The sequence below is a fragment of the Mycetomoellerius zeteki genome, unplaced genomic scaffold (genome assembly GCF_001594055.1).
Source record: "Mycetomoellerius zeteki isolate Tzet28-1 unplaced genomic scaffold, Tzet1.0 scaffold202, whole genome shotgun sequence".
Lineage (NCBI taxonomy): Eukaryota > Metazoa > Arthropoda > Insecta > Hymenoptera > Formicidae > Mycetomoellerius > Mycetomoellerius zeteki.
In genome coordinates this window covers 503232-531109 of record NW_017256980.1, presented here as the reverse complement: position 1 = coordinate 531109, position 27878 = coordinate 503232, and the positions used below count along the sequence as shown (strand labels likewise).

At 37.7% G+C, this 27878-nt stretch overlaps 3 protein-coding genes across 4 annotated transcripts in view; all 3 read right to left on the bottom strand.

Moving 5' to 3' along the window:
* Galphao (G protein alpha o subunit) overlaps positions 1–425 on the bottom strand; it is a gene marked incomplete at its 5' end in the record, with an annotated part of 25901 nt that extends 25476 nt beyond the window's left edge. Inside the window, one exon of the mRNA XM_018447434.1 lies at positions 2–425. Within this exon, the coding sequence (XP_018302936.1) occupies positions 2–425 (424 nt within the window). The remainder of the gene's footprint in view (position 1) is intronic.
* On the bottom strand, positions 413–7743 carry LOC108722363 (homeobox protein Hox-B3-like). The gene is made up of 3 exons (XM_018447432.1): positions 7570–7743; positions 6276–6581; positions 413–524 (listed from the first exon to the last, which is right to left on the bottom strand). Exons 1-3 carry the CDS (start codon positions 7741–7743, stop codon positions 438–440), a joined length of 567 nt encoding a protein of 188 aa, XP_018302934.1. The 3' UTR covers positions 413–437.
* A 6020-nt stretch (positions 7744–13763) lies between these two features.
* On the bottom strand, positions 13764–27859 carry RanBPM (Ran-binding protein M). Of its 2 annotated transcripts, none has more exons than XM_018447488.1 (8): positions 27416–27859; positions 18175–18557; positions 17328–17515; positions 16978–17090; positions 16323–16754; positions 15690–16010; positions 15201–15384; positions 13764–14644 (listed from the first exon to the last, which is right to left on the bottom strand). In XM_018447488.1, the coding sequence occupies exons 1-7, from the start codon at positions 27615–27617 to the stop codon at positions 15251–15253; spliced, it is 1773 nt and encodes a 590-aa protein (XP_018302990.1). In that variant the 5' UTR covers positions 27618–27859; the 3' UTR covers positions 13764–14644; positions 15201–15250. The 2 variants fall into 2 exon arrangements, with proteins under 2 accessions (XP_018302990.1, XP_018302991.1); XM_018447489.1 differs by having other exon boundaries at positions 18175–18530; positions 27416–27858.
* Positions 27860–27878: the final 19 nt, after the last annotated feature.

Here is a 27878-nt window from a genome sequence, read left to right as displayed (position 1 = left end):
CCAGCAGCTACTAAACAGCGCGGCCAGATAACGGCCCCGTCGCCACGAAGAGGGTGAAACGACCTCCGGGCGGAACTTCTTCTCCTCCACCACCACCACCACCTCTCTGCCTCTTTAATTCCGTTCTCCTCGTCGCACTTGGCACTTTCCGCGGCCGCGGCCGTCGCCGTCGTCACCACAGCAGCCGATACCACCACCGTCACTACAATCACCGTAAACACTTTCGCCACCGATACCACTAACACCACTATCGTCACTGGCACTACCTCCTTCACCGGTTTCACCGTCTCCTCCGCCGCCGCCGCCTCCTCCTCCTCCTCCTCCTCCTCCTCCGCCACCACCACCGCCGTCCTCCTCCTCGTCCTCGTCTTCGTCGTCTTCGTCTTCGTAGTCACCGATGGCAACCTTACTGGCAGCAACCGGCACCGAGTGGTCCCCTAACTACCTGGGCGACCGCAGCCACCCGTACGCGATTCTAACGACCGCCACACTTGCGTCGATTTAGCCGCGCGATTCAACAGCGCCTGCAAGCAGAAAGGAAGTAATCAGATAAATCCCCTAATCCTACCTGAGATTCCTAAGAATCTCAAAATGTTACAAAACTTGTGTCAATAGCTCAACAAATGTACCACTTGTAGTAACATGTGCTGTGGTGTGAATTGATATGGACTTTCTACAATATAAGCTGCATGACCAATCAAAAACCCCTAAATGCTAGCGCGACTTTTATTTTTCTAGGAGACCTGTTCGCGTTACTTAAAATCCCCACAAATTTTTATATTTAAAATGAGATAAACATATTGGGACATTGAAGAGAGAGAAAAAGCGAAGATGCTAAGTGCAAATATGAGTAAGCAACGCAATAGACATAAGATTTGTTTATTCATGTCAATTGCATTTAAGGGCAAAAACGCGTGAATGTCATTATTTTAGTACTGTGCATCTTCGAGAATACAACACCTTGCCTAATTCACCATGCCTTTACCTAAGCTTTAAGTCTTAAGCTATGAGAAATCAACCAACCATAGTCGATTATGCTTCTCATTCTACTGTTAATCCTTCAATTTCTTACATCTCAAAACTTAACTTAGGTAATGGCTTATTGTAAAAAGTCCAATAGATATAATAGACTTTTAAGTAAAAAAATTTGCTTTGATACTTAAAAAATTTTTTAATTTTCCAAGCATCTTAAATCTAGCAAATATATTTTCTGATATCGAACCAAATCAAATCAGAAAAATAACAAATAGATAAGGAAAGAGACAATACGGTCGAGGCTACATTTTGGTATCTTAATAATTTTTATATGTAAAAATTTATACATGTAAATAATATTTTTATGTTATATTTAAATAATACATCTTTTAGTTATATGAACTACATGTCTCTTACTCTCGGACTTGAAAAGTAATAATCATAAACCAAAGCTGAAAAAATAATATCAAAATTAAATTGGCTGTCGATTAATTTAATAATTAAAAATGAATCAGTGTATTATTACTGATTTCAGTGCCATAATACACTTATAACTGATATGTAATTATTAGCAAATATTTATCGTTTTCCAGTAAAAATACATTAATTCACTTTTAGAGATTATAATTTCTGCAATGCATTTTAATCTACAGAAAACCTCTAAAAGTGAGACTCAGTGTATTATTACTGAAAAATAAATATTCTACATTTATATCTGATGATTACATGTTATAAATGTAGAACTGAAGTCACTGATTCACCTTTAGAGAATACATATAAAAATATTATTAAGTACCAAGAGCCTCAATCGTATTGGCTTTTTCCTTAGTTATTTGATTTATTCATATAGTCTGGTTAACTTATTGGAAAAATAGCAGTTGATTCCGCATTACATGTTGTTACATGCGATTTATCAAACGATTAGAATAATCAATTATAAAACCTAGTCTTGGGATTAGATCACTGGTATCGATATTGTTTAGCCAATCACTTCACTAAACTTCACGAATAATGCCGAGAGATACGAAGAAGAAAGGAACAACACTCGTTTCCGCTTTTCTAGCGACAAGTATACCTACGATCGCAACTTGGCAGATCGCCCGTGTTTGATATGCTGAAAGGTTCTCAACCAATCACCACTGATAACGTCGTTTGTTCATCGTATCTCGTTATTATTCCTCGGCGCGAGCCGGGTAATAATTTTATTAGGCTGGCGTATCGTAACCGCTCGATGCGATTTAAGACCTTGTCACTGAGCATGAATCTGATCTAATGTCATTAGCCATAGTGAATAAAAGACTGAATTTCGCAATAATAAAAGAGAAAATAAATTAATAAAAATACATCAAATCCAATAAATAAATTTTGGATCGTCAACGTTCTTATATTATTAAGTAAAATATCCTGCAGTTAACTCAAAATGATACAAGATCTAAAAATATAATATAGTTGACGAATTCCAGAAAAAAATGCTATTCCATATGTAATTTTATTCAGCTTGTAAATAATTAATGGAATAGTTCTCGTTTGATTAGACATGATAGTAAAATAGATTTATGTTCAATCAACCTAGTCTAACGCAACTCACAAAGGAGTGTTGTTGCGTGGAAATGACGAATTATAATGAAATAGAAATCAAATTGTGGGCCTTAACAAGTTATTTAAGAAAACTCAATCTAAGTTTCCTTTTCTAGTTACTAAGAACAAACCTAACTTAACCGAAGTGAAAAGACAGCAATGCTAAATTAGATTCTCGATTTAATTATAATTAGATTCCGGCAGCGATCGCTTGGCAATTTTATAAAAAAAACTGATTTTTTTCTTATTTTAATTTTTAATAAAGACGATTTATATAAATTTTCGGACATCAAAACCGTTTTTGCCGTCTTTGAATCTGAAAATCTTAATCTTAAAAATAAAACACACACGTCAATAGATACTAATAATAAAAAAATGGAAGTCATAAGTTTTTGTTTTGCATGTTAAAGTATCTTTTTTACTTCAACGCGCGAATATTTCGATAACGTCGGAGACATTAAAGTACCGATGACAGTAATCGTGCAAAGTATAACAAAAGTTCAAATGGCTATAAAACTGCAACAATGTTACAGTAACGTTTGAAAAACGATGCAATCTAACGTCCATTTCTATCAGTGTAGAAACTTTAATTTCTTTAACTTACTTTTCATCTTCTTCTATGTAGTTCTAAGAGTTAGAAAAAAATATGAAGAGTAAATTAGTCCAAGACTAAAATTAATCTTCATTAGAAATAAGCCTAAAAAATTATTTCATCGCCGTCGCAATCTAGATGAATAAATTCACTAATTGCAAGATCGATATCTACTTTCCGCTTGGGATCGAATGTATACCGATTTATCTTAAAAGTATCATATCTCCATAAACAATTTTAATAAACAATGCCGTTAGCTTTTTGCCGGCTCCAGGGCGCTCGGTGTGTACATCACCACGAAATCGAAGCTCGTCGAAATGGTTCCGGTTGCGTTAGCTGAATTTTTAATTAGCGAGAAACACAGTCGCGAGCTGGGAATATCCATGGTTTATTCGTTTGTCGGATTGCACGTACATCTTCGCAAGCACGGCATTACGTGGAAACACACCGGCGTATACGATCAATAAAATGCAACGACCTGATATAATGGAAGCGATACGCGTCGCGCTTCATAAAATACCATCGCCGGCATAGTCAAGCTAAAATACGTTAAGGAGACGTAACGCGCGAAAAAGTCGGGCGAAAGTCGGTGAATTGTAGTCCCTTCGATTTATCGAGTTTCTCACGATCGACGAGTTCATCTCTCCGGCCTCTCCCTCATCCACACATACAAAAGACACTTACTATACGCAAATAATAATTATTTATTTCAAGTATTTCAAAAATTCGTATATCCGCAAATTCTATCATAAGTTCATCACAAGCATCAAATTTATTCGAAATATATTCTGAAAATCCTAGTAAGTTTAATACATATATCAGTCAAGATTATTAAATTAAAACATTCAATTTGCTATTATATAAAAAGTCGCTTCTTCGATCAATTTTATAATATTCTTCAAAAGAAAATAAATTCTTGTGTTTTGAGTACCTAATAATAAGTTCTAAAATTTGTAATAAGTATATTTTGAGATTATTATAAAAAAATATTCTTTGTTCAAGTAAATGTTATTTAAAAGGAAGAAAATAAATTGAGTGATCACTTTTCTTAGCAGTAGGATTTTTTCGTGTGCACCTATCTTCTCTAAAATAATTAATTAATGTGCAACACGGAAAGGAATATCTTATGATATGCGAGATGAATTTACTTTAGCCAAAGAGTTTCATTTGTCATGAATATATTTTATTTTGCACGAGATATGCTGATCATTATTCAATCTAAAAGATTGCTTAATTCAAGAGAATTAATTACGCAGTAATTACACAGAATATTTAATTTTATAACGTAGATTCTTTATCGCTCGCACGACTTCTTTCGCGCCGTGCTTGCGAAGTAGCGCGCAGTAGTTTTAGTGCGACAGGAGAGAAAGGATCCGAATCCTCAAGCAACTGCATAAGTCGTTATGCATACTTGAATATCTGAACATCTTTCACATTTTTTTTCATATAATTTCAGAGAATAATTAACAACTCTATAAGTACCGTGATGTGTGCCTAAATTAAAAATACTATAAAATTTATTATTGAACCTTTTAATAATTAATCTATATATTATAGTGAAAGATATCCAATTTATAATTTATTATTTACATTATAGAAATGTGCTTAATTACACTATTTTTTGTTTGTTCACAAATAACAGCTGAAATTGGATCCCTGATTGTAATCAATTATCAGAAGATAAAAAAGCACAGGATATTATATTTATTATAAATTTTGAAAATGTCTCTGATAACTTTTATAAAGTAAATGAAATTTTTCTGATAATTTTGCCACGGTTATTTCCGATAACGATTTAAATGCAGCAGCGATACGGCGTGAAATCTTTTATTGATTATGGTCACGCGATGGATATTCCAGATTATATCTGAAATTTAAAACTATTAAAAGATATAAACGAACGCTTCATCTCGCGTCAGGTATGTACGTCAAAAGGAGATTAAAATACAAATGTACAAAAATTATTGTACTTTATCGAGAAATTGTTTCCTTTTTATATTCCAGAAACTGGAAATATCCCTCCTCCGTGACTTTAACGAAAACATTGACCCACGTGTATCGTGCATACCTGCAATTTTATCGCATCATGAACGACGTATCGCTGCTCAGTACATTCTACGTAGGCGCGAGGAGCCTAATTGATATTGCATAAAATAAAAATTATTTATGCCCATTCCTAACAATGTAGTTTAATTTTAATCTTGGTTCAACTGACTCTTAATTTTTTCTAGTTTCTAAAAATTATGCCCGTTTCTAACGTAGATTAACTTTAATCTTGGTTTAACTTAATTTTTCCTAGTTCCAAGAATGAGAAAAGAATAAAGAGCAAATTAAATCGAGATTAAAATTAATCTTGGTAGAAACGAGCATTAATCGTATTTTTCTACATGCTGTTCCTATCGCTATTTTTCGTGGAAGAAAACACGATAGCTAATCGTAAATGAGAGATAAATGATATAATAATTAAAAGACAGCAATATTTGAATCTTTAAAAAGCACAACTATCCTTGAAAAATCATAATTACTCCCTTAGTAAGTGATCTGGAGAAAGTTAATACCGAGTCACTCGAGCAAATGACGGATCGATTATTTCTAGGACTGTCCCCTTTAAGATACGAACATCAAATAATATCAAACAAATCAAATTAAATAATTCTTTTAAGTCTTTATTAAGCTATTATACACTACATTAAGCTATTATACTACATTAAACTATCTTATGCCCGTTTCTACAATGTAGATTAACTTTAATCTCGGTTCGATTTACTCTTCACATTTTTCTAATTCTTAGAATTAGAAAAAGATGAAGCATTAGTATAAACCGAGATTATAAAATTAAACTACATTGAGATAGAAATGGGCATTAGAATAAATTTTTCAAAATGCACCGGTGCAGACTTATAAATACGTACAGATGTGCATCGTGCAATCGTATAATTAGAGTTGTACACATCTACTGCCCTGAGCATTTAATCTTTGCGACAAAAACACGCGAGGGAAAGAATTAAACATATAAAGAGACTATATGAGACTCGTACTCGATTAATCCTCCAACTGCTACCCTTCTTTATCGAACTCTTATCGAACCATGAAACAAGAACATTTAACACTTTCAGCAGCAACCTCTTACATCTTTTTTTTTCAATTTCCAACCCCTATATTTCCGGAACAGAACCGTAGTAGTTAACAGGGATGTGAATCGAGCGTCAGTGTGCAGCGGAGTCGCGCGTATTCCAAAGGAACCAACCCCCGCCCTCTCCCTCTTTCTCTCTCGACCTCTCGTCCCCTTTTTTCTCTCCCTCTCTCGGAGCAGCTCGCCAGGGGTAGCTCTCGGTGTCACTGCGAGCGCACGCACAAACGGGTGCTCTCCCCAACGATCCGGCGATCCGTCGATACGAATCGAACGCGTACGTGTACGCACCTCCTTTCGCGTATCCTGGAGTGACGTCGGGATTCTCTCGTCGTCTCTCTTTCTCTCTTTCTGTCTTCTCTCCACCACTGACACTCTATTTTTTTTTCTCTCTCTCTCTCTCCCCCCTGTTCTTCCCGGAATAGTTTTTCACTCGGTTCGAGCTATTTGATCGATATTCCGGGAGAACGGTTTCCGGCAGGAGCACGGTCGGTGGTCCTGCTCAACTCGACCGAGATCTGGGAGGAGGAGCAGTTTAGGCGAGGCTCGACCCGCGCGCGCGAGAGAGAGAGAGAGGGATTCTCGTCCCAGCGGCGACGACGACGACGACGACGATGCTGACAGCGAGCACTCACGGCGCGAGAACGAGCGAACGTGCGTGCGTGTGTATGCGCGTGCGACAGATACGGTTCGTTATCGTGTCTCTCGCTCTCCGGCGCAGCGGCCGCTCTCCCTGTGACGGTTCTACGTCTGTCCGTTCGTCTCCCGTTCGTTCTCAACGAAAGGCGCCGATTCCGACCGAGCGCGTCGACTCCACGGTACGGCACGGCGCGCCGGGTGCTCGCGACCGAATGACGTCGGCGTCGATAACGACGACAACGACGACGACCGATCGCAAGGAGATCGAATGGTGACGGCGAGATGTGCCGACCGGAGATCCCTTCAGCCGTCAGCAGCGACAGTGACAGCGACGTCGACGACGGTGACTGCCGATTTATAGTCTCCGCCGATTATGCGATCGCGGAAAACTCGCGCGATCAGCGATTCTGCCTCTGTCCACCTTCGTGTGAAAAGGGAACGCGCGAAGGAGAATCGGGGTGGCTCCACGACCCTTCGTGCGCTCTCCCCGAGTCCGTGTAACGACCGAGGGCTTGCTGAGCTCGCTCTCGCTCGCGCGTTATTACGAATCTCGGAGGGGGATAAACCCGCGGACCCGGCAGCTGTGCTCCGCGAAAGTCGCACTCTCTTAACAGCGACGGCGAGCTGGACGCGTACTGGCGACGGAGTCGAGCACCGATCGGGGCGACCTCTCGCCCCGCCCGACTCCGCCGCCGCCACCACCACTATCACCGCCTCCACCACCGCCACCACCATCGCCGCTACCGCCACCGCCGGCATGCTGCGCTTGGAGAACAATCGATCCCGGGACCGGGCGACCCCGACACTCCTCGTCTCTGCCTCGTCTCATCACCTAGCCGAGACGACCGGCAATCGCTCGACCTCTGACCTCCAGGCTTCGAAAACGTCATCTTGGCGACATCTAACGACGCGCGGCGTCGCGACGCCACGCGACGCTACCTTAACCATCTTAAGATGTTATAAACCAATCGAAAAGCTTAGATGCTGTATTAGCGTCTTAAGACATTACTTAAGATGGTCTTAAAATAAGAACGGATTATGAATACCACCATAGTCAAGTTTTATATTTAAGGCCAGTATTCATAGTCAGTTCTTATATTTAAGACGATCTTAAATATAAGATCACGAACTAATCAGAGGACCGGATTAGCATCTTGAGACATTATTTGAAACAGTCTTGAAATAAGAACAGACTAAGAATTTTAAACTGTCATGAATCAATTAGAGGCTGGTATTCATAGCTAGTTCTTATTTTAAGAACGTCTTAAGTTCTTGAGTAATGTCTTAAAATAATGTAGCCCTCTGATTGTATTATGGCATCTTAAGACTATGTACTTAAGATAGTCTCAAATATAATAAGAATCGACTTTGAATACCGACTGCTTTCTGCTTCTATTCATTTTTATTATTAGACTGACACGAGAGATTCATTTTAAATTACGTTAGAAGTAATATTTCAACAATATTTAAATGAAATTATTACAATTAGATTTCAGTATACTTGTCTGAAGAGAAATTTTTTTTAATCCTTAGTACACACGATGATTTTCCGATCCTTTACTACACACAATAGGTTATTTCGTATCCCAGGTTAATTTTCATCACTTTAACAAATATACAAAAATCATTGATTAATTTCTATATACTTTAACATCTTTAAGAAGCATTTATAAGGCTGTGCATTTAAAAAATCGCATATAAATATTATAATATTCGTTTTTCAAAAAAAAAAAAAGAAATGTGCAGGACACGAATGACTCAATCGTATGTACTAAATGTTAATTCTCTTTTTATTCAGAGAACTTCAGTTTTCTAATTTTATTTAATACTGACTGGAAAAAAACATCCTTATTTTTATCATCGCTCTAATACTCAATACATCTACACTTTATCACGCAATATAGTGTCTTAATATCATCACGCATTGGTACTTTTAGTTTTGGTATTGCAGAGAATTGGATTGAATAATTAACTATATATACGATTTATCTACAGAAATGATCGACGTGATAAAAATTGCTAGAGTCTTGGGCAACACGAGAGGAAATGTCATACGGAGAAAATTTACATCTTTTCATAAAATGCTTTAAAATTTATACTCCTGATACACAATCATTTTGTTTTATTGCTAATAACTCGACGAAATGTTTTACAAAATTGTTCCTACAAAGATAAAGAAATTGTCAGACTTACCTTAACACATTATAACTTACGCGTCGCGAGGACGATCGATCATCACCCTCGATTTTACATCGCGACATTAGAGTAAGAATAACATATCCTAAGATCATCTCAATCCGAATAACGCACGCAATGATTTATGCATTCTCGCACAAGAAATGGATATACACCCAAACAAGACGCAATATCTAGAAGATGTCTTTACGGTGTCTTTTACATATCTTTTAGACAAGTATTTATCCCAAAAGACGTCTTTACGATGTCTTTACATGTCTTTTAGACACGCATGTTGTCTGGGACAGCTTGTTTTATTATCGGATAACATAATCGCTCTGATAGCGTGAGTAGTATTTAATAATCGCGTGAAATCGAAAACGCTTACACAATAAAATCGACACTTGGCGGATTTCCCGTCCTCTATTCTCTCGACCGAAATCTTAATGAATTCATTTATTTTTATCTTAATTGCACATCTTAATTCAAAGCAGGGATTAGACGCGGTCAAAATTTCACTGAGCTTTATCCACAGGCTGCCTCCCAAATGCAGCCAGCCTAATTCGCGATTCTTATTATTTCATTTATATTCATTTCTATCAGTGTAGTTTAATTTTAATCATGGATTAATTAACTCTTCATCTTTTTCTAGTTTTAAAAATTAAAAAAGGATAAAGAGTAAGTTGAATCGAGATTAAAGTTAATCTACATTAGTAGAAGTAGTGAGTATTAATCTCCCTAATTAACGTTCCTTTATTATCTCATTTAAATAAAAACCAGACGCGGATTTGGTAATTAAACTTCTTAATAGACCATGAAAAATCACGAATTAGACTCAGCTACGCTCGCAAATCACGACGAAATCGCGACTCGTCGAAATTATATATCGACTTCGATATCTCCCTTTAAAAGATCGCTTCGTGCCGTCACTTCGCTCAAGCCGCTCGCGTGTGTTTTATTTATTTACATGGTACGTTACTTGGTATATTACACTCTGACTTTCTCTTGAAATGTCAGAAGCGCCTGCCGCCGTAATCGAAATCGAAAGCTCATGAGGATAGCCGAGAGTAGTGTGCGCCGCGATTTGTTTCACTCTACGAGGCAAGGATTCCTTCTCGAAATCCTCGCGGGAAACGACAAACCGCTCGATGTGCTAGGCTTAATCAGTCAGACAGAAAAATAAGAAACCCAGTCAAACGTTTGTTGCAATTTTGTCGACGAAGAGACACCAAAAATGCAAATTCTGTTATATTCAATAGTCAGCAAATTGGTGGTAAATATTACAAAATCTGTTGACGTAACACGAGAATTGTCGCAAAACTATGCGAAGCTTACTGATAACCTTATAGCAAATTAACGACAAGACCCGATCAAAGCTTTGCTCAGTTTTTAATTACAAAACAACGTAAATAAAATTTGTAAAAATAGCGCTTCTATTGTTAAAATACGTTCCAACCTACTCAGAGCTTAGAAATAATTAATTTAGCAGCCGACGTCATTGCGTTTCTTTCTAAAACTGAATCCAAACTATTTTAAATCGCGTACATGAAACTATAATTACTTTGTCATATAAAAAAAAATTTGCTATCTGATTATGTACGCTTTACTAACACAAATTTGTTGTTGACCGAATTTGTCATCAACTTTGACAAAGAAACGTGCTACATTGTAAAAGTAATATTAACGACTAACGTTAATAGTCGAAAGATCACGTTTGAAATAGGTATTCTAAATAATCAAATTTTAGGATCCTATAAATTTCGTGCCTGATTCGAGCTGGAACATATTTGACCATTTTAACTTACAATTAGACACAAAATATCTCGAGAACAATGCGTTTTTGAAAAAAATGTTTCAAATAAAAGTTGTAAAATTTGAAGGGAACCATTGGATGAGTAACTTAGATTTTAGGTCCAGAGGTGGACCTTATTGAGCCAAAGTAAATCCAGAGTATCTATTTCAAACATGATCTTTTAATTGTTAACATTTTTTATTACTTTTGCGATGCAGCACGTTTCCCTGTGAGCGAGTTTGATGCCAATTTGGCGACAATTTGCTATCAATGTACTTACTGGGAAGAAACGTGTACAGCAGCTTTGATCGTCACTCATTACGCTGTATTTCCAGAATATCGCGTCGCTCTTATTATCTACGCTCCATAGAGAGTTCGCTCCTCCTCTCATTTTCCTCTTGACTCGTTATTACAAAGTATATTGCTAAAAACACGTTAACAATATGAACTTTCGATTTGGTTGCGTTTTTATTCGTGATACAGAGCGTTTCATTGGCAAGCGCGGAAACTCCGCTCCCAAAGAATCACCCTGCACATCAGCTCCTAACAAGGAGACTTTACAGCGACGACAAAATGTTTTAAAATGTTTCTTTTTTTCTTACTTCACACACATGTATTGTAACATGTCGCGATGTCTCATTACACACGACGCCACGCAGCTCGTTTGATATACAACTACGTCGTACACGTATAAAAATAACTTCTATTGTTAAAATACGTTTCAACATACTGAGAGTTTAGAAATAACTAATTCGATGGCTGTCGCCACTGCGTTCGCCCGTCTCCCCCTAAAACTGGATCCAAGATTACTTCGAATCTCGTACATGAGACATGAGACTACAATTACATTGTCATATAAAAAAAAGAGCATATATAGATATATGTGTATATATATATATATATATATATTTACTGTGTACGCACACGCACGTGCGCACGTATAATACATAATTGAGTATCGTAAAACATATATACTGAGACTCTTTCTTTTTTTATGCAAAGTATTGTCGCGCATTCACATTACAATACTTTGTGTTTATTTCAGTTAATTGAACAGCATTTAACTCGTATCCGGGCAAGCCCTCAATTCCTTGAAATTTAAAATTACCTCCTAAAATATGTTCCCTAACTCCATAAATTTTATACATGTAATCTTTGATTATATAAAGATAAATATATTTATATACGTGTAATAGTTTTATACGAGACTCTTAAGAGAGAAAAAATATAAGTTTACCCGTTTGCTTTTAGAAAATGGATCTCCCGGATAAGAGTTAATCGATGAAAATTAATCATCATTACGGTATCACCTTCGCGCCATATAAAAGCCTGAAAACAGCTGGATTGCCGCCGACGTTATCCCTTGGAGTATACGCGCGCGTGCGTGTGCGAGATTGCGTTAAGGTGCAAGTAGTCCCTTCGAAAGTTAAAGATAAAAGCGAGAAAGTTGTGTTGTCGTTTCCCTATTTAACGTCATCACTGTTGTACAACGCTATAGCTACATCTCGTGCAGGAGTCGCTTGAGTGAGAGAAGACCTCGAGGAAAATCCCCTTCGAGTAGACATTTACTACCTTTCAATGTGAACGACGTGATTGGTGCATACCCTACACACGCAATATGCCTTGTCCTGTCGTAATGGATAAAGAGGGAACGTTCATTCCCCCGTGCTTCTCATCGCGGATGTGCGTGATACAGGAGTACGGCGCGATATCCACGACAGCCCTTTCTGGTGCGCCAGGCTGACGATCTTCGGAGGAAAAACGAAAAGCGGTGCGACCCCATGCATGTGAAACGTATTACGCATAAACGCATGTGTCGCGTGAAACGTTAATCAAGCGAGAACAAAAAGAAAGTTACGTTAAATAGGCACATATATGTATGTATGTATGTATATATATATATATATTACAATGTTTCTTTATTACCTAAAATATATGCACTTTGAAAATATCGTCGAAAGACTTAGAAAGGCAGGCAAGGGGCAAAACGACATTCGGGAGCCAATGATTGGAAGGGTGCTGAACGAAAGTATTCAGGGACAAGGACGCCGGCGATCCTACTGAGCAGGTCTCGATGAATAGTCCGATACAAGAATGAGCAGGTTCGTCGTCAAATGTATCGCCGGTCGCACAACAAAATGAGTGCTCTAACAAATCAAAATAACAATGATGATCAGTCCCAAAATTAATTTCGATCGGCTTGTACAATAGGTTTTAGGTGAATTTACACGAAGATCCTGATGGGATAATCGCGATAACAACAACATGTGCGACGAAACAAAATGACTTATAAACCATCTTGGCCAAATCATTGCTGTATTCGCACATATTCATATTATAGCTCTATCTATAGTACATAAAACAATAACACTAAAAATTATTTAATTCGAGTAATTCTAGTTTAATTAATATGATTTTTTGTATATATAGTAAATTATTGTATTTAAACGCACGCTTACGCCTAGATGCATATGATTTTCTTATTTGTGATTCTTTTTTTTCTTTAATAATATGATTTTCTTATTTGTGATTCTTTTGTTTCTTTAATAATATATATAATATAATAATATACTATGTCGCATATAAAAAACAATTACTTAATATAGAGTACAAGATCGTTTCTTAGTTAAGTTTACAGATTTTTTGTTTTTCGCAACTATTTATATAAACGTAAGACGTCATCCATCTCTAAAATGAACATGCTTCCGCCGCCCCCAGAATTGCGAAAATCAAGATACAAAGAGAAATCTTCGCGCCGACTCGTCAAAAGAATATCAAGGAAGAAAGGTATTTTCTTTCGTTAAGAGTATGTTATGTGAAAATTAAGTAGAATCATTAACATCTGCGGAAGATTAGTTCGGTTCGTGCAATGAATTTTCTTGTTTTTTTTCGAAGCAAACAGAGCGCAGTGTATAACAGTACGTCATTTATTACCCCTCCCCTCCGTAACCTTAGCGAAAATTTTGACTACATCTAATCAAATTGGATGTTTGATTGATTTTCTGTTGTTGAATATACTTGATACAACTCGCACTTAAATGCAAATGAATTTGATTACACGTTATCCTCCGATGTGCCGCATTCTACACGAGCTAACGCGAGAATCTCAACGGTATGACGATACGAACGATAGCCTCATAGAAGCATCACTTTTGCATGAAATGATTTTTGCTTCCGACAACAGTTATTTTCCTATCGTGTCGTCATATTGCACAATGCTTGCGGCTACTAACTAACGATGCACGATAGTTATTTAGATAACTACGAGACATTCGTCCTGACATCGCTGCGCGGTAACAACCAGATAATGCGCTAGCCGCAATTTAACATCTGAGTGGATCACAAATGAAAGATGAACTGGCGTCGGATATAAAAACAAAAGAAAGTAAAAAGGGGGAGAAAAAAGTAAAAGGATACAGAAAATCATATAAATAGTCACAACAATGTCAAAAACATGGTGATATGGTCGACCACGGTACATGTGCGATCGGCCGGAACGGGGGATCACCATCGTGAACTGCCGCTTCTCGTTCTTGGTCGGCGTGGTAGTTATCCAAAGTGACCGTCCACCCAATTTAAGCTAAAAATTCATGAGGTGTCATTTTGGCTGGCAGGTCTGAGCGTTCACCTTGTATGTTCGTGTCTGTGGTGTGAGATCGAGCCAAGGCACCGATGAATCCGGCTGCTCTAGCTGAAGAGGCACGCGACATCGCGATGTTGCTGCGTTAACAGAACAATCTGCTCCACGTTCCGCCTCTGCATCCTACAAGATTCCTTCTCTCAGTGTTTATTGCGACCGGGAAGATCCACATGCATATCATAGATACAAAAGACGTAGTTAAATACTATATAATAAAGATGGAATCGCCGCGCTCGACACCGAAACGATTTTCAAACTAGTGCATAGAGCACTTCCTACCTTAATTTTTCTTTGTATGGAGTTTCCATACCTAGATAAAAAAGGAAAACTCGCGTTATTTACCTAGAAAAGAGTTCACTTCTTAAACATTTTATTCACTATACAGAAGAAAGTTTCTTTTACACTTCTTAAACATTTTATTTTATATAAAATCATTTCAAAAGATTATTCACGACATATTCGTATTTTTTTATACTCAAGCTAAATCTCATTAACGCGTCGAGAATTGTGAAACTTGCGTTATTTTTCCTCTTCTTTAGATAACCGACTCTCGTTGTCAACCACTCATACATATTTCATTCTCAGACAGAAATAAATATAGGAGCGTGTACTTCTCAGTGAGCCAATCCGAATGATTTCGCGATTCTTGTTCGCGTAAATACAAACGAATATTACTCACCATACTCGCACTGGTAGAAGAAGCGGACGTAGCAGCAGAGGTAGGCACCGTCAATATTGGATAATATTATCTACAAATGCAAATCCGCAGGCCCCTAGGCCATTCATCGACATCACACGAACGAGCTCCCTAGCATGAGATGCCGCGACTTCCAATGGCGGATGACGGGATAAGTTAATAGACTCTGTTGAGCATAACAATCGTAACGTTAAATTGACAATCACATTGTCAATTATAATACATTAACAAATCAGAATTCCAAAATGATTAATTTTCTAGTTGCTCGAATGCCATTGCTCGTAATCGGAAGCAATAAAATAGAATTTAAAAAGATATAACAATTATATAAATAAATAATAAGATAAAATTATCAATTAACGATAACGAACTTATGAGCAATCTAATTTTGTTTCTTCTCGCAGAGCAATTTGGTCCAATTATCAAACATGCCATTATTTTTCATATTATTTCACATGCTTGCTTTCTTACCAAGAATAGCAGAATTCAATCTTGCGCAGACCGTTTCTCTTTCCTGAGGATTCAGTTGCCAGCCAACCGGTGAATTCCACGGATTGGAGTATGCTAACAGACTGAAAGCGTCCTGCAACATCTTCTTATTGCTCTCGTTCTTTCCAAACTGCTGTCTCAGATTCACCGACTGTGTATATAATTGTTTGCCGAATTCCAACATTTTCTCAATCGCCTGCTTGTTACCACCGCACAACTGCTTCTTGTTACTTTTGCTACATGTCACAGTATCAGCGATGTTACTGCTCTGCTGTTGACTCTGATTGGCACTGTTGTCGATTTCTGCAAACAATAATATTTAAACAATTTCTACTCGGCCTTCTAAACATAACTCGACAATACATAGATATAAGACATAGATATTAGACAGTTAATAAAGGACATTTATATAGGATATTAGACAATTTATGAAGAACCATAATTACGCACATCTATTCGACAATCGTTACATCTATCATTTTACTTTATTATTCCGCTCATTAGTTTCATTTATTTACTATATATTTAATTCCTAATATGATCAATTTATTTTAAAAGATGATTTATTTATCTTGTATTTATCTATTTGCGATATCAATTACATTGAGATCTCACCCATATCTACATCCTCCCCATTTTGACACTTGTACCCATTCGAGTCCAGATTACCATTCTGATACCCGTTACTGTTCTTGATACCGTTTACACCGGTGACGCTGCTCTCCTCCATGTCTACATCATCTTCTATCTGACCGTTGACGAACTGTGGGCTGGTGCCGTTTATCGTATTATTGATATTCATCTCTTCCACGGTACCGGTCGGATTTGCGGACTTCACGTACGCTTTGGTCGATTGTATCACACTGGTCTGATTGGGGTTGCCATTCTGACAGATATCCGAATCGTTGCCGTTCACCATTTCTACAAACTGACGGCACTTGAGCGCGAACAGCAGGTTCGGGTCCCGGTCAAGGAGACCAGGGTATAACCGATTAGTCGTGTCTATCGCTTCGCTGATGCGACCAGACTGTACCAGCTTTATAACCCCTGTGGATCAGTGAATCACAATGTAAAGTACAAATTTAATAATTGACAGACTCGTTGAAAAACAGAATTGTCACTTTTCCTCAAATTTTTAAGTGCGATATTTAGATAAATTGTATATTTGTAACTTTTTCAACATTTATTTATTGGTCTCTCTTCCATTTTTCCAGATTTTCTTTTCAGAGGAGTGACAATTCCGAATGAGCGACGAGATTGCAACACCTACTCTGTCGATTTTTTATAGAGGTGTAATCCTCCTCGAACACCTGACCCGTGCTGCTGGCGAATGCCTCGGCGCTGTCGAGATACCCATGATGGACGAGATACGTACACACCATTCTGTCGAATTCGTACAGAGCTTCGTTAACTCTCGAGAGATATCGCGAACATTGGTCCGTGGCGACTTTTTCCCGCTAACTTCCTCGATTTATCCGCGCAAGCATTTGGGAAGAACTCTCGCAAATCAAGGAGGATCTTAACGGACAACAATGACAAACGAAGGAGGAGCAAAAGCAACCACGAAGGGAGTGGAATCACGCACCCTGTCCCCATCTCGCTTTCTGGTCGTATATGTACCTGTGAAGAGTCGTCTGCCACTGCCCCTGACCGTGGTCTGGCATGGGATAGTTTATGATCTGTAATCTCGTTCGTACGCGCAGTTCGTTGATCATGTCCCCGATGTCGAAGACAAACGGCAACTGTCCGAAGTTTGCATCCACCACTTCGCCCGGAGTCTGCAGACCGACCGTCGGAAAGAGATTGGGCTGTGAAAGTGAATTTTTAATATAATTTCGCTCTATCATATCTAATACACGAATAATACGTAATAAATAAATCTCGGTACTTTATCAATATTAAAATAAGTTACTTCTAATTGATATTCTTGGATTCAGTGGACTCGGACATTTTTTTCAATTACGTTGTGAAAAATTGTTCTTAACAAATGTTTTTTTACAACCTTATATAATTTTAAGTTACATAATCTTATTTCTCGGATTTTGACCTTCAACATGATCAAACATTGTTCAATTACATTAATTTTAAACAAAAATATATTAATTTAAACACTGAATCCGTGAACATCAGTTAGGAAATTTCGGAGCGAATACCGATTAAGATTTATACTTTTTATCATGAAATAATTTGTTATACATATTTGTGAAATTTATCAAATAATTTAATAATAAATGATAAATAAGTAAGTTTTCTTTCTATATGTGAATAAAAGATATAAAAAGAGAAGAAGAAAATTGATACATTATATATAATTGAATTTATAAAGAATGAAAGGTGCAAAGACAGATTGCCTCTGTTCCTATGGGATTTGAAATCCCATAGGATTTCTCCTTCCCTGTTTTTTTACATTTGTCCTTTTCAAGAAACAAAACTATTTTTTATATTATTGATGCGGTGAATGGCTTACAGGTAGGTCCGTGAAGGCGATGCCCAAGTGATGACCATTCTTTGTGTAGAAGGCGGTGTTGTCGACGAGATTTACACCACAACCGATCACGTCGCCAGTGGTGAAAGTCGGTCCGTAGGGTTGTCCAGTGCCACTTGAGCAGAAACTGTGTCCGTCGTCACCATGGTAACCGTATGAATGCTTATCCCAACCAGGAAGTCTATTTACGTTGACGCCAGAGGCTGAGAGGCCGATGCCCATGTAACCATCGCGTCCCTTGCTTACGATCTTCACCTCGAAGTAATACAGGCCGCAGGCGGCCGGTATCGGGTACGTTGTGCGAACACTGGCAGCATCTTTGTGGGTTTTGCCGTAACCTGAAAAAACAACACGGCCCCGACTCTCTTTAAAGGAATCGGTGAGTCCGACGATATAGGTATTCCGTATTGTATGAAAATTTAGATTACAAAATGAAACATATTAAAAATAAAGAAAGACAGAAGAAGAGACAGACAGAGAGAGAGAGAGAGAGAGAGAGAGAGATACAAGGAGCGAGAGAAAGATGCAGTCATGAGTGGGATGTATAATATATCTGCAGTTTGAGATTAAAACCAAGGTCGTCATGCAGCTTGAGAGATGCAAGGACGAATACCATACGTTCATATACATATATCTTCCTATCTACTCTTCTAACAATTTATAGAATAATATGTAGTTATCAAAATATGTTAAAATATATAGAAAAAATGTATTTACATATATATTGAAAAGATATTTACATAATGAAAGGTATAATTCATTTATTCTCTTTTATATTCTTATACTATGTTTCTTCTTAAAATATTCTGCATGTAAAAATAGTAAGGTAAAATTATCACAAAATACGAGATATTTTATATATTTTATTTATTTACAATACTATTCACAAATTTGATGAAAATACTAGATTTAAAAAAATAAGTTTGTAATTCAAAATTTTTATTTATGAATTGTATACATTATCATTTTTTATTTTTGTTTTCATGTTAATTGCTAATCTTTTTTTTAAATCTAATCAATTTTAAAGTTAATCAATTTTTAAAAACTCTACTTTTGAAAGAGGCAAATTTCATCGATTATATACAAAAAATTTACATCATTTGTTCATTTTTATTTTATCAAATGTTAATTTCTAATTTTTTTCTAAAATATTTTTAAAAAAGTTCTAGTTTTGGAAGAAACAGAATATTTCACCAATTACATAAAAAATCTACAGACGGAATGGAAAAGCGAAATGAAAGTGGAAGTAAAGAGATAGATTATTAGAAATATATACTCTTATTTGAGAAAGAAGAAACATTTAATATATCTTATATCTATGTATTTCTCTAATTGTAACGCGTTCGCTGGAGCAAATTTAATCAAATTGATTAACTACCTAAGTCTACATGTCAAGATAAGGGTAAGAGAACTATGGTCACCTTCGAGATACGCTATGTACCTTGGGTACGACGTGAAATATTGATTTCAAGCTGCATGCATTAGTGTCGCGAGGAAAAGCGACGTGATCTAGAGAAACGCCGAAGTCACCGCAAGTGAAATGGCCATTTCCTTTCACGCATCGTAACTCGGAACGCGAGCGATGTATTTTCGGTGCGATACGGTACGATGTTCGCGCGATGACGATAAATAATACTTTAGGAAGCAACTTTCGCCTGTGTTAAGCTGAGGACCTTCGACGCACGCTTATATAATGAGATACCGCAGTCGTATACGGGGTACTTTCAACGTATTACACAGGTGCACTTTTTCTCAACAAAATCAAACATTAATTTGTCGACTATTTAAAATTCGAGCTTTTGATTATTGTGACTTTCTGTTTCGATCTTTTAATATCTTATACGTTGAACAAAATTAACGCGAAAAACTTCATAGCTGCGAAAACTACAAACGTTATGAAGCTACAAATTGATTTACAGAAGAATATGATTTACCTAGGTAGATGTATGTAGGGCATTGGGTCATCGCGCGGCACATCGATGCAATATTACAAGCTTATCCACGATCTGTGATCTATGAGTTTCCGAGTGTTAGGCGCATGTCTCTTGCCCTTACACAGCATAATACACCGTATCTATATGCTCCATCGAGCATCATTTATGTAGCTTTCAGAAGCTTCATTAAAGCATTACGCGCTCGCATTTTTTATTTTCTAGTTAACCTGTGGTTATAAGCTTATTCTTTATTTTTTTTTTATTCTCTGATACTTTAAGACCCAATTTTTATTCATTATCTGATTAACTTATAGTTAAGCTTAACTTGATGTTTTATCCCATGGTTTCATCTATGATGATGTTATGGGTGAAACATCAGGTTAATCAGGTAACGAAAAATTGGACCTTAAAGTATTAGAGAATAAAAAAATAAAAAATCCTATTCTTTATGCAAACAACGATTTTCAGAACGCTGTTGTATCACGTAATACCTTTTGACGTAATATCAGCGTTAGTAACGAAACAAATTATTTCTTTGATACCAGTATTTAGTTCGAAATAAAGTATAAAACATTTACTTGCTCGTCTATCAGAATATTTCTTTTCATTTTTTTATATAAAATAATATGTAATGATGTGCATTATTCCGCGTATAGAATCGGAATATACACACATATAAGCCAATGAATGAGTCGGTTTTGAGGTAATTATTTATTATCTAAATAGTTAAATATATTAAGTACTGCACGTAATGTGAAATATTATTTTATTTATTGACTATACATTATTAAAAAAAGGGAAAAAACTTTTATCTTTAACAATAATAAGATTGAAAGACCGCTAATGTTAAACATAATAATATTAAATTAAGAAGCGCCATAACGGTCAGAACGTTAAGATGTTGAACTATTGTAAATTCATTTAAATGAATTAATTTCAGAAATGATAATTGCGTGCCGATATGGTTGTCGGACTTTCAACGCAATCAAATCTGAAAATATTAATAATCCCCCCAAATTCCCCAACTTAAAAACTGTAATAAAACTTATTGTGAAAAATAATGCCTCGGCCGGGAGTCGAACCCGGATCTCTTGCATTCCGTGCGAGATTTTTATCTTTAATTCTGATGTTAAATAATTAGATAAATTATCACGCTAATAACATGATTGTATTAAAAATTAATAATAAACTTAAAGAGAGAAATGAGTACATTTTTTAAACGTGCAATCTTTCTTAGCAATTGTGTATCTTCAAACAATTCTATATATAAAGAGATGTGTACTAGAAAACAGAGTAAATCAATTAACTCCTCTGCTTACTATAATTAATGTTTGCAGAAACGGCCTTTCGGATCTGTTGACTCGCAAAAATGGCAAGCATTTATGATCGACGGCTCATAAACTCCAGAGACTAGAAGACGATGAAGTGTCTAGAGTGGGAAGATCAAAACAAGGTCCGATCGGTCTGTGTTTACGGGATCAAAGAGCGATACGTGTGCACGTGCAAGGAAAAAGAGAAGGAGTTGATGGTTAACGGTAGATGTACTATTGCAAATGACGACGGCGGCCTTCCGCTTTCTCAGGCACTCCCATGCAAGGGAAGCCACGTGCACTCGTTACAAACAGATACATTCGCGGATCGACGATATGGAGAGTCCACAACCACAGTTGATTCTCATACTGAATTTCGCCAAAATCGTTACCACGAGTAGCGTGTAAGTGACAGATGCTTCGGCAGCTCTTCGAGATTCACAACAACGATTGCAACTCATCTCTTTAAGAAACGAAATAGTATAGGAGTGCTCGAAATGCGTTGCAGCCAAGTGTGATTACGATTCATGATTTCATGATTATCGCTGTACATAGAATTATTTTATTCTATTAGCAGACACGTCAGAGAAATTCCGCTGTATATATCTCATCTGATGTGACTTCTTTATAATGTGAGACTTTAAAGACACAATCGATTTTTTGATTGTGAATAAATTTATGTCTATAAAAAAGTAAAATAAAATACAATCCAATTTCAGTGATAGTAAAAACTTGTTAAAATTTCACAAATATGTAGGAACTTTTTTAACATTTTTATACAATCTAATACAATATAAGAATCTGCAGTGAAGTTCGAAGACCCAGATTGCTGATGAAAGATGAAAATTTCACTATCGACGATTAATAACTCCGAATTCGTATTATTTGCTAAAAAAAAAAAACGTCGAGCTATCCATAGCGGTCTTTGATGAAGTGGAAGAAAATACAAACATACAGCGTTTTCGAATGGAGTGGGTTTGAACCCAACCTGGGTCGGATCGATGACGTCACATGCTTTACTTTGATTTCTGATTGGACGAGATTATGATACTTTCGAGTCAAACATGGGTTAACCGAATCGGGTCGAGTTCAAACCCACTCCACTCGAAAACGCTAATAGATATCACATATGTATAAATGAATATGCTTTAACTATAGAAATACATGAACCAAATAAAATTCTTTTAATTCATTTCAAATGGAATTTGCTTTAATAGAATTTCGATGCGAGTGAAATATTTATGTTGCAAGCTGAAATTGCCTGAGTGTGCTACAGCTCTCTGCAACCTCAGAAGCAACGATCGAAGTTAAATTAAAGGATTCAAACGACGGATATTATCGACGCGCAGCATGGCTAGGGTCGAGTGTACGCATGCATTATGCTTCATGTCTGCCGCATATTGCAACTTCTTGTAGCTCACGCTCTCCATTCATAATAATCAGAATTTTATCAGAGATCGCGACTGCTTAATCTCGGCGTTTATCTTACGATCAACTGTAATTATGAAGATACAAATACCGACGAACTTTAATGTTTAATGAATTTTAGATAGTTGTTCGTTTTACTATATTATATAGATTTTTGTTAAAGAAAAAAATTATACATACAATGAGAGCAAAAAGTATTCGTATAAAGAAATTTGTTATAAAAAAAAGTCTTATTTGTAGAAAATAAACATTAATTAGCAATTTTATACAATGAATACATTCTATTCTAACATAAACAAACGAGCTTCGCATGTATTCCTGATTTTAGAAGCTAAAGGACCCCGCACCAATCTTATGACTTTCGGTGAAATTGTCTGAAAATTTAGTATGTTGTTCTCCTTACTGTCCTGAACAAATATCTCAATGTGGGCACAAAGTCCAAAAATGCCTAGGGACCGAATCATAGAGCGTTAAAGTATGAAAATGCGTCTATTCGCTCGATGATAATCGGTAAGATGTAACATATTCACATGTGCGTATGAGATCGGGAATCGATTCAGCCAACTAAGGCAAAACTGACACAAAATTATACATGTAATATTGTTACGCTCGCGCGCCAGGCGTAATCGCGGTTTTGCGCACACATGCTCCGGGAAATGACAACACTGTGTTATTGACGAGGTCAGGTGACGGGCGTCGCGTTAGCCACACATGTATTCCTATATATGGATTATAATAATTTTTTTTCAGAAAGTTCGTCGATGAGTCAAATCAGTCTATCTTAGGACTACGTTTGCTATCATATTTTTCTTTCTTAGGAACATTGTTCATCAATCATAATACAATCAGTCTTGTTACCGAAGCGTTTTCTGTCGCAATTCGTTAATACATATCTCTTCACGGAGCCATCTTTCAATTTGGTCCTTCTTCTTTTCCAAGTGTTATCTTTTATCAAAACGTATTGTTACGTGTTTCAATAGCTGTTTTTCAAATCTTTTCTTATGGTATATTAGTTCGGGAGAAAACATGGCTCTAAGAATCTATTTACGGTGTTATGTTTGCGATAATAGATTCAAGCAGCAAAGAATGTCTCGAATAAAAGGAGAAGAAAATGCTGACAAACGTGAGATAGCCATCCGACGTCGAAAGGAATTCCGCAGACCCCCTCTTAATGTAACTGATCAAACCAGAACACCTTGATCAAAAAGTTCCCGGAATTACCACCAGGTGATGCTCTGAGTCAGCTGATTTGAGTTCTGTTTTTTTGGTTAGGTTGCCACATCCATTGACATTTCCACCAAATTTTATCGCCATAGCTTGACATTTGTAAAAGTTACGCCGTCTTGAGTACACCTACCTCTGCACATGTTTTCGATTTTTTACAGTTTTAAAAATGGAGTTGAATTTGCAACAACGAGTTTGTATTAAATTTTTTGATCAAGAACAAATACCATCCAACAGCCATGGAATTCACCCGATATAGCTCCCTGCGATTTTTTTTCTGTTCGATCGAGTCAAAAAACCACTACGGGGAACGCGTTTTAACAACCGAAAGGAGGTAATGGAAAAATCATAGGTATGTTTGAACTGCAATCGGTCTATATTGAATGAAATAGGTTTAATCGAGCAGGACCCTTCGTGCATAAGGCTTGAAATTCTGACACAGACTGATAATAGCACTTGTCTGATCTGTAATGCTGATGTTAATTTGACTAGGTTATCAGATGATTGTAGAGCTAATGTTTTTGTCGTACGAAACATCTACATTCCTGATAATATTAGATCATGCAGACACCATTTGAATAATCGAGGCCATTTGTTACAATCTCTGTTATTGGGCTTGCGTTCCATTCATCGACCTTATGTTATCAAAGGGCCGCAACTCCATTTATTTCTGCAAGGACTTTGTGCTGTTGCACAAGATCAATCGAGAATCGTCGATGAACATAGTATACCTGATGAGGATTTCGGATGTTTTTCTCCAGTTACAAAAGAACAGTTTCAGGATCTTTTCACTTACTGTGATAGAGTACCTCGTGAAAATGGTTATAGATATGTCTCTAAGAAAGACTTGCTCATGTTTCTGTGCAAGTACTCGACTGTATGAATATCTTTTGAGAATCCAAACAATACAATTTTTAATTTTCGTTTATTTTTTAGATGTATTGATATATTTTCTATAATTAATATACATCTTTTTGGTATATATAATTTTAAGTAACATACAGTCTATTTTATTCTTTATGAATAAATTGTTAATTACCCAACAAGAAATGATCGTCAATTAAACGTTGAATCGATGTCAAATTGGTGTTGAAATCATCGTATATTATATCGGTTCGACTTCAATTCGATGACTCATTTCTCGCTGAATAATATTTTTTTTTTTTTTTTAAATAAAATTTTTTTTAAAAACATTTTGTCTGTACGAATACTTTTTGCACTCACTGTACGTATACAGCGAACTTTATTCTGTGTAATAATTGCGTATGTTTGACCAAACATTCATAATCTAACTTTCATTTTGCAACTATAAAATAATTTATAATGCAATATTCCATGTATGTAATTAGAATATAAACTAATAAATATCAGTTTTGAGATAATTACACATTATTCTTACACGTAAAAATAATCTATAACGATAATATATAATGTCATCGTTATTTATTCTTGTTAGCAAAATAAATACAAAGGAATTGTCTGACGAAAAAATCAGGAAGTTCTTGAATAAAAAAAAAAAATAAAAAAAGACCCTTTAAGTTTACCGTTGACGTATCAATTGCTCGCGAAGTAATCGAGCAATTGTTTATCTCTTTCGCTTCGTTTCCTCTCAACAATCTTCGTGCGCCGGATCAAGGAGAAACAATATTTTCGTTCGCTGCACGAACATATCACGTTCGTCGAGCGTGAACACGCTCGACCAAAGCCGATACAGCACACATTTACGTTTTAAATGCCTTCTAACTTTTCTTATTCCGTACACCACGGTGCGCCAAGGGAGCCGATAAGTGGCATCGTGTTCCGTGCCGCTGTCGTCGTTGCCGTTATATACGTTACGTTGCGGCCGAGCTTGCGGCATACGCCAGGAATCCAGAGGATACACCACGTATATAACGAGCAAGGGGGAGCACAAAGAGGCAAGAAAAAAGGGCCCTCGGCCATTTCTGGCGTTCTCGCTCTCGATACGAGAAAAGAAACTTGTCCGTAGGGAGAACTCATGGGATTTGAATGCGCGGAGCGTCGAGCTCCCCGTTGAGAAACGCCTGTATCATGTCAAACTTTAACGACAGCCTCCTCCGACAGGAATCCACGGAGGATTGTTCCGTAGCGGATAATCTGGTGGCTAAACATCGTGTGTAGCGGCTCTCCATTTTCCGCCATTAAATATCTTAGCGATCAAGTCTCGCATCAAGTTGCTGACTCAGCAACTTTGCTTCTTCAGTTCAACGTTCATTGTTTATATAGCGATCCCAATGAAACGCGATTTAACTCGCTCAACCTGTGTATTTAGTTATGTTTCTATATGTAAAAAAAAATAGAGAAAAATAATGGTTTGCCTCTCGGATTCAAGAAACGATTTATTATAATGAATGTTGAGTATGTAGTAACTTTAATCTTAGTTTAACTTATTTTTTATCATTTTCTAGTTCTAAAAATTAGAAAAAGACTGAAGAGTAAATTAAACCGAGATTAAAACTAATTTATATTGACACACTGAAAAAAAATTGTTCGTTTAACTAAATTAATTTAGTTTGACTTTATTTTTTTCTTTTACGAAGAATATATGAATATTTATATTACATTTGGCTTAAATACATACAATTAATTTAGTCGAATGGAAAATTTTTTTCAGTGTAGAAATGGAGCACGGGACACCCTGTATATCGACGTGAAATTCGATGTGGACGAGGGGGGAACCTCCGAAGCGAGAATTCGACCGAGCGACGAGCCCACACGAGACGTCGACGAGAATCGAGGCGCGGGGTCGAGTCAACATATCGTTTTCACGACGACGTAGCTGTCATTGACATTGTGCGTACCCGTGTTCCATCTCTTTCGTTTCCTCTCTCCGTGTATCGCTCTATCTCACTCCCTCCCTCTCTCTCTGACATTTCTTTTTCCTAACAGATGCGTCGACAGAAATCGACGAGCGTCAGGCACTGCCTGCGAGGAGGCATCGCGAGGATCGACCGCGGTGGCGACGAAGATGTCATCGCGTCGACGAGGAGGACGAGGAGGACGGCGATGACGAGGGCGACGCGCAAAGACTCGACCGTGGGGGGGACTGGCTGACTGATCAGCTGATTCCTTTGTTTAGGTCGCTGACACACGCTGAAATAGCGCCCTGCCATTTTCAATCGATCGACCGTGCCTGCCCCGGGAGCAGCCCGATCGCGGGGCCACAGGCACGAGGCTGGGGACGGGCGTCCGGATGACCCGCGGCGCGGCGCGGAGGTCCGCACCGAGGACGCGCACACGCGTCCGCGACGAAGGAAGCGCATCGTCTCGCGCGCGCGGAGGTCGCGCGCTGACGGGCTACCCACGTACCTTTGTAGTGAACGCGAAGATTGTTTTGCGACAGGCCTATGTAGCTGTACTTGTCCTTGGTGCTCCAGGAACGCGGCAACGGCGTCTTCTCCTCGTCCACTATAGGATAGAGCAGTTTTAGCCGGTCTATGGGTTGGCTCTGCCCCGAATTCGTTTTCCCAGGCTCCATAACACTCCGTTCATCGCTGGTGGCCGCCATCATTGTCGTCCGCTGCCCCACTCACCCCGCTCTGGCCTCCGCGATCCACGATTCCTGGACGCGAGCAGTCGCGAATGTCGTTGCGCACGTCTGTACGCGCAACTCTCGCAGCTCTCGCTTGCTCTCGCTCTCGCTCTCGCGAGTCGCGGACGGCACCAGCGAGAAACGAGCGACGGATAGACGAGCGTGCCACCTGCTCACGCCGCGTGCCCCGCCCCCTTTGAGCCGCCTTGCGCATCGATGCTAGCACGCTAGCACACACCA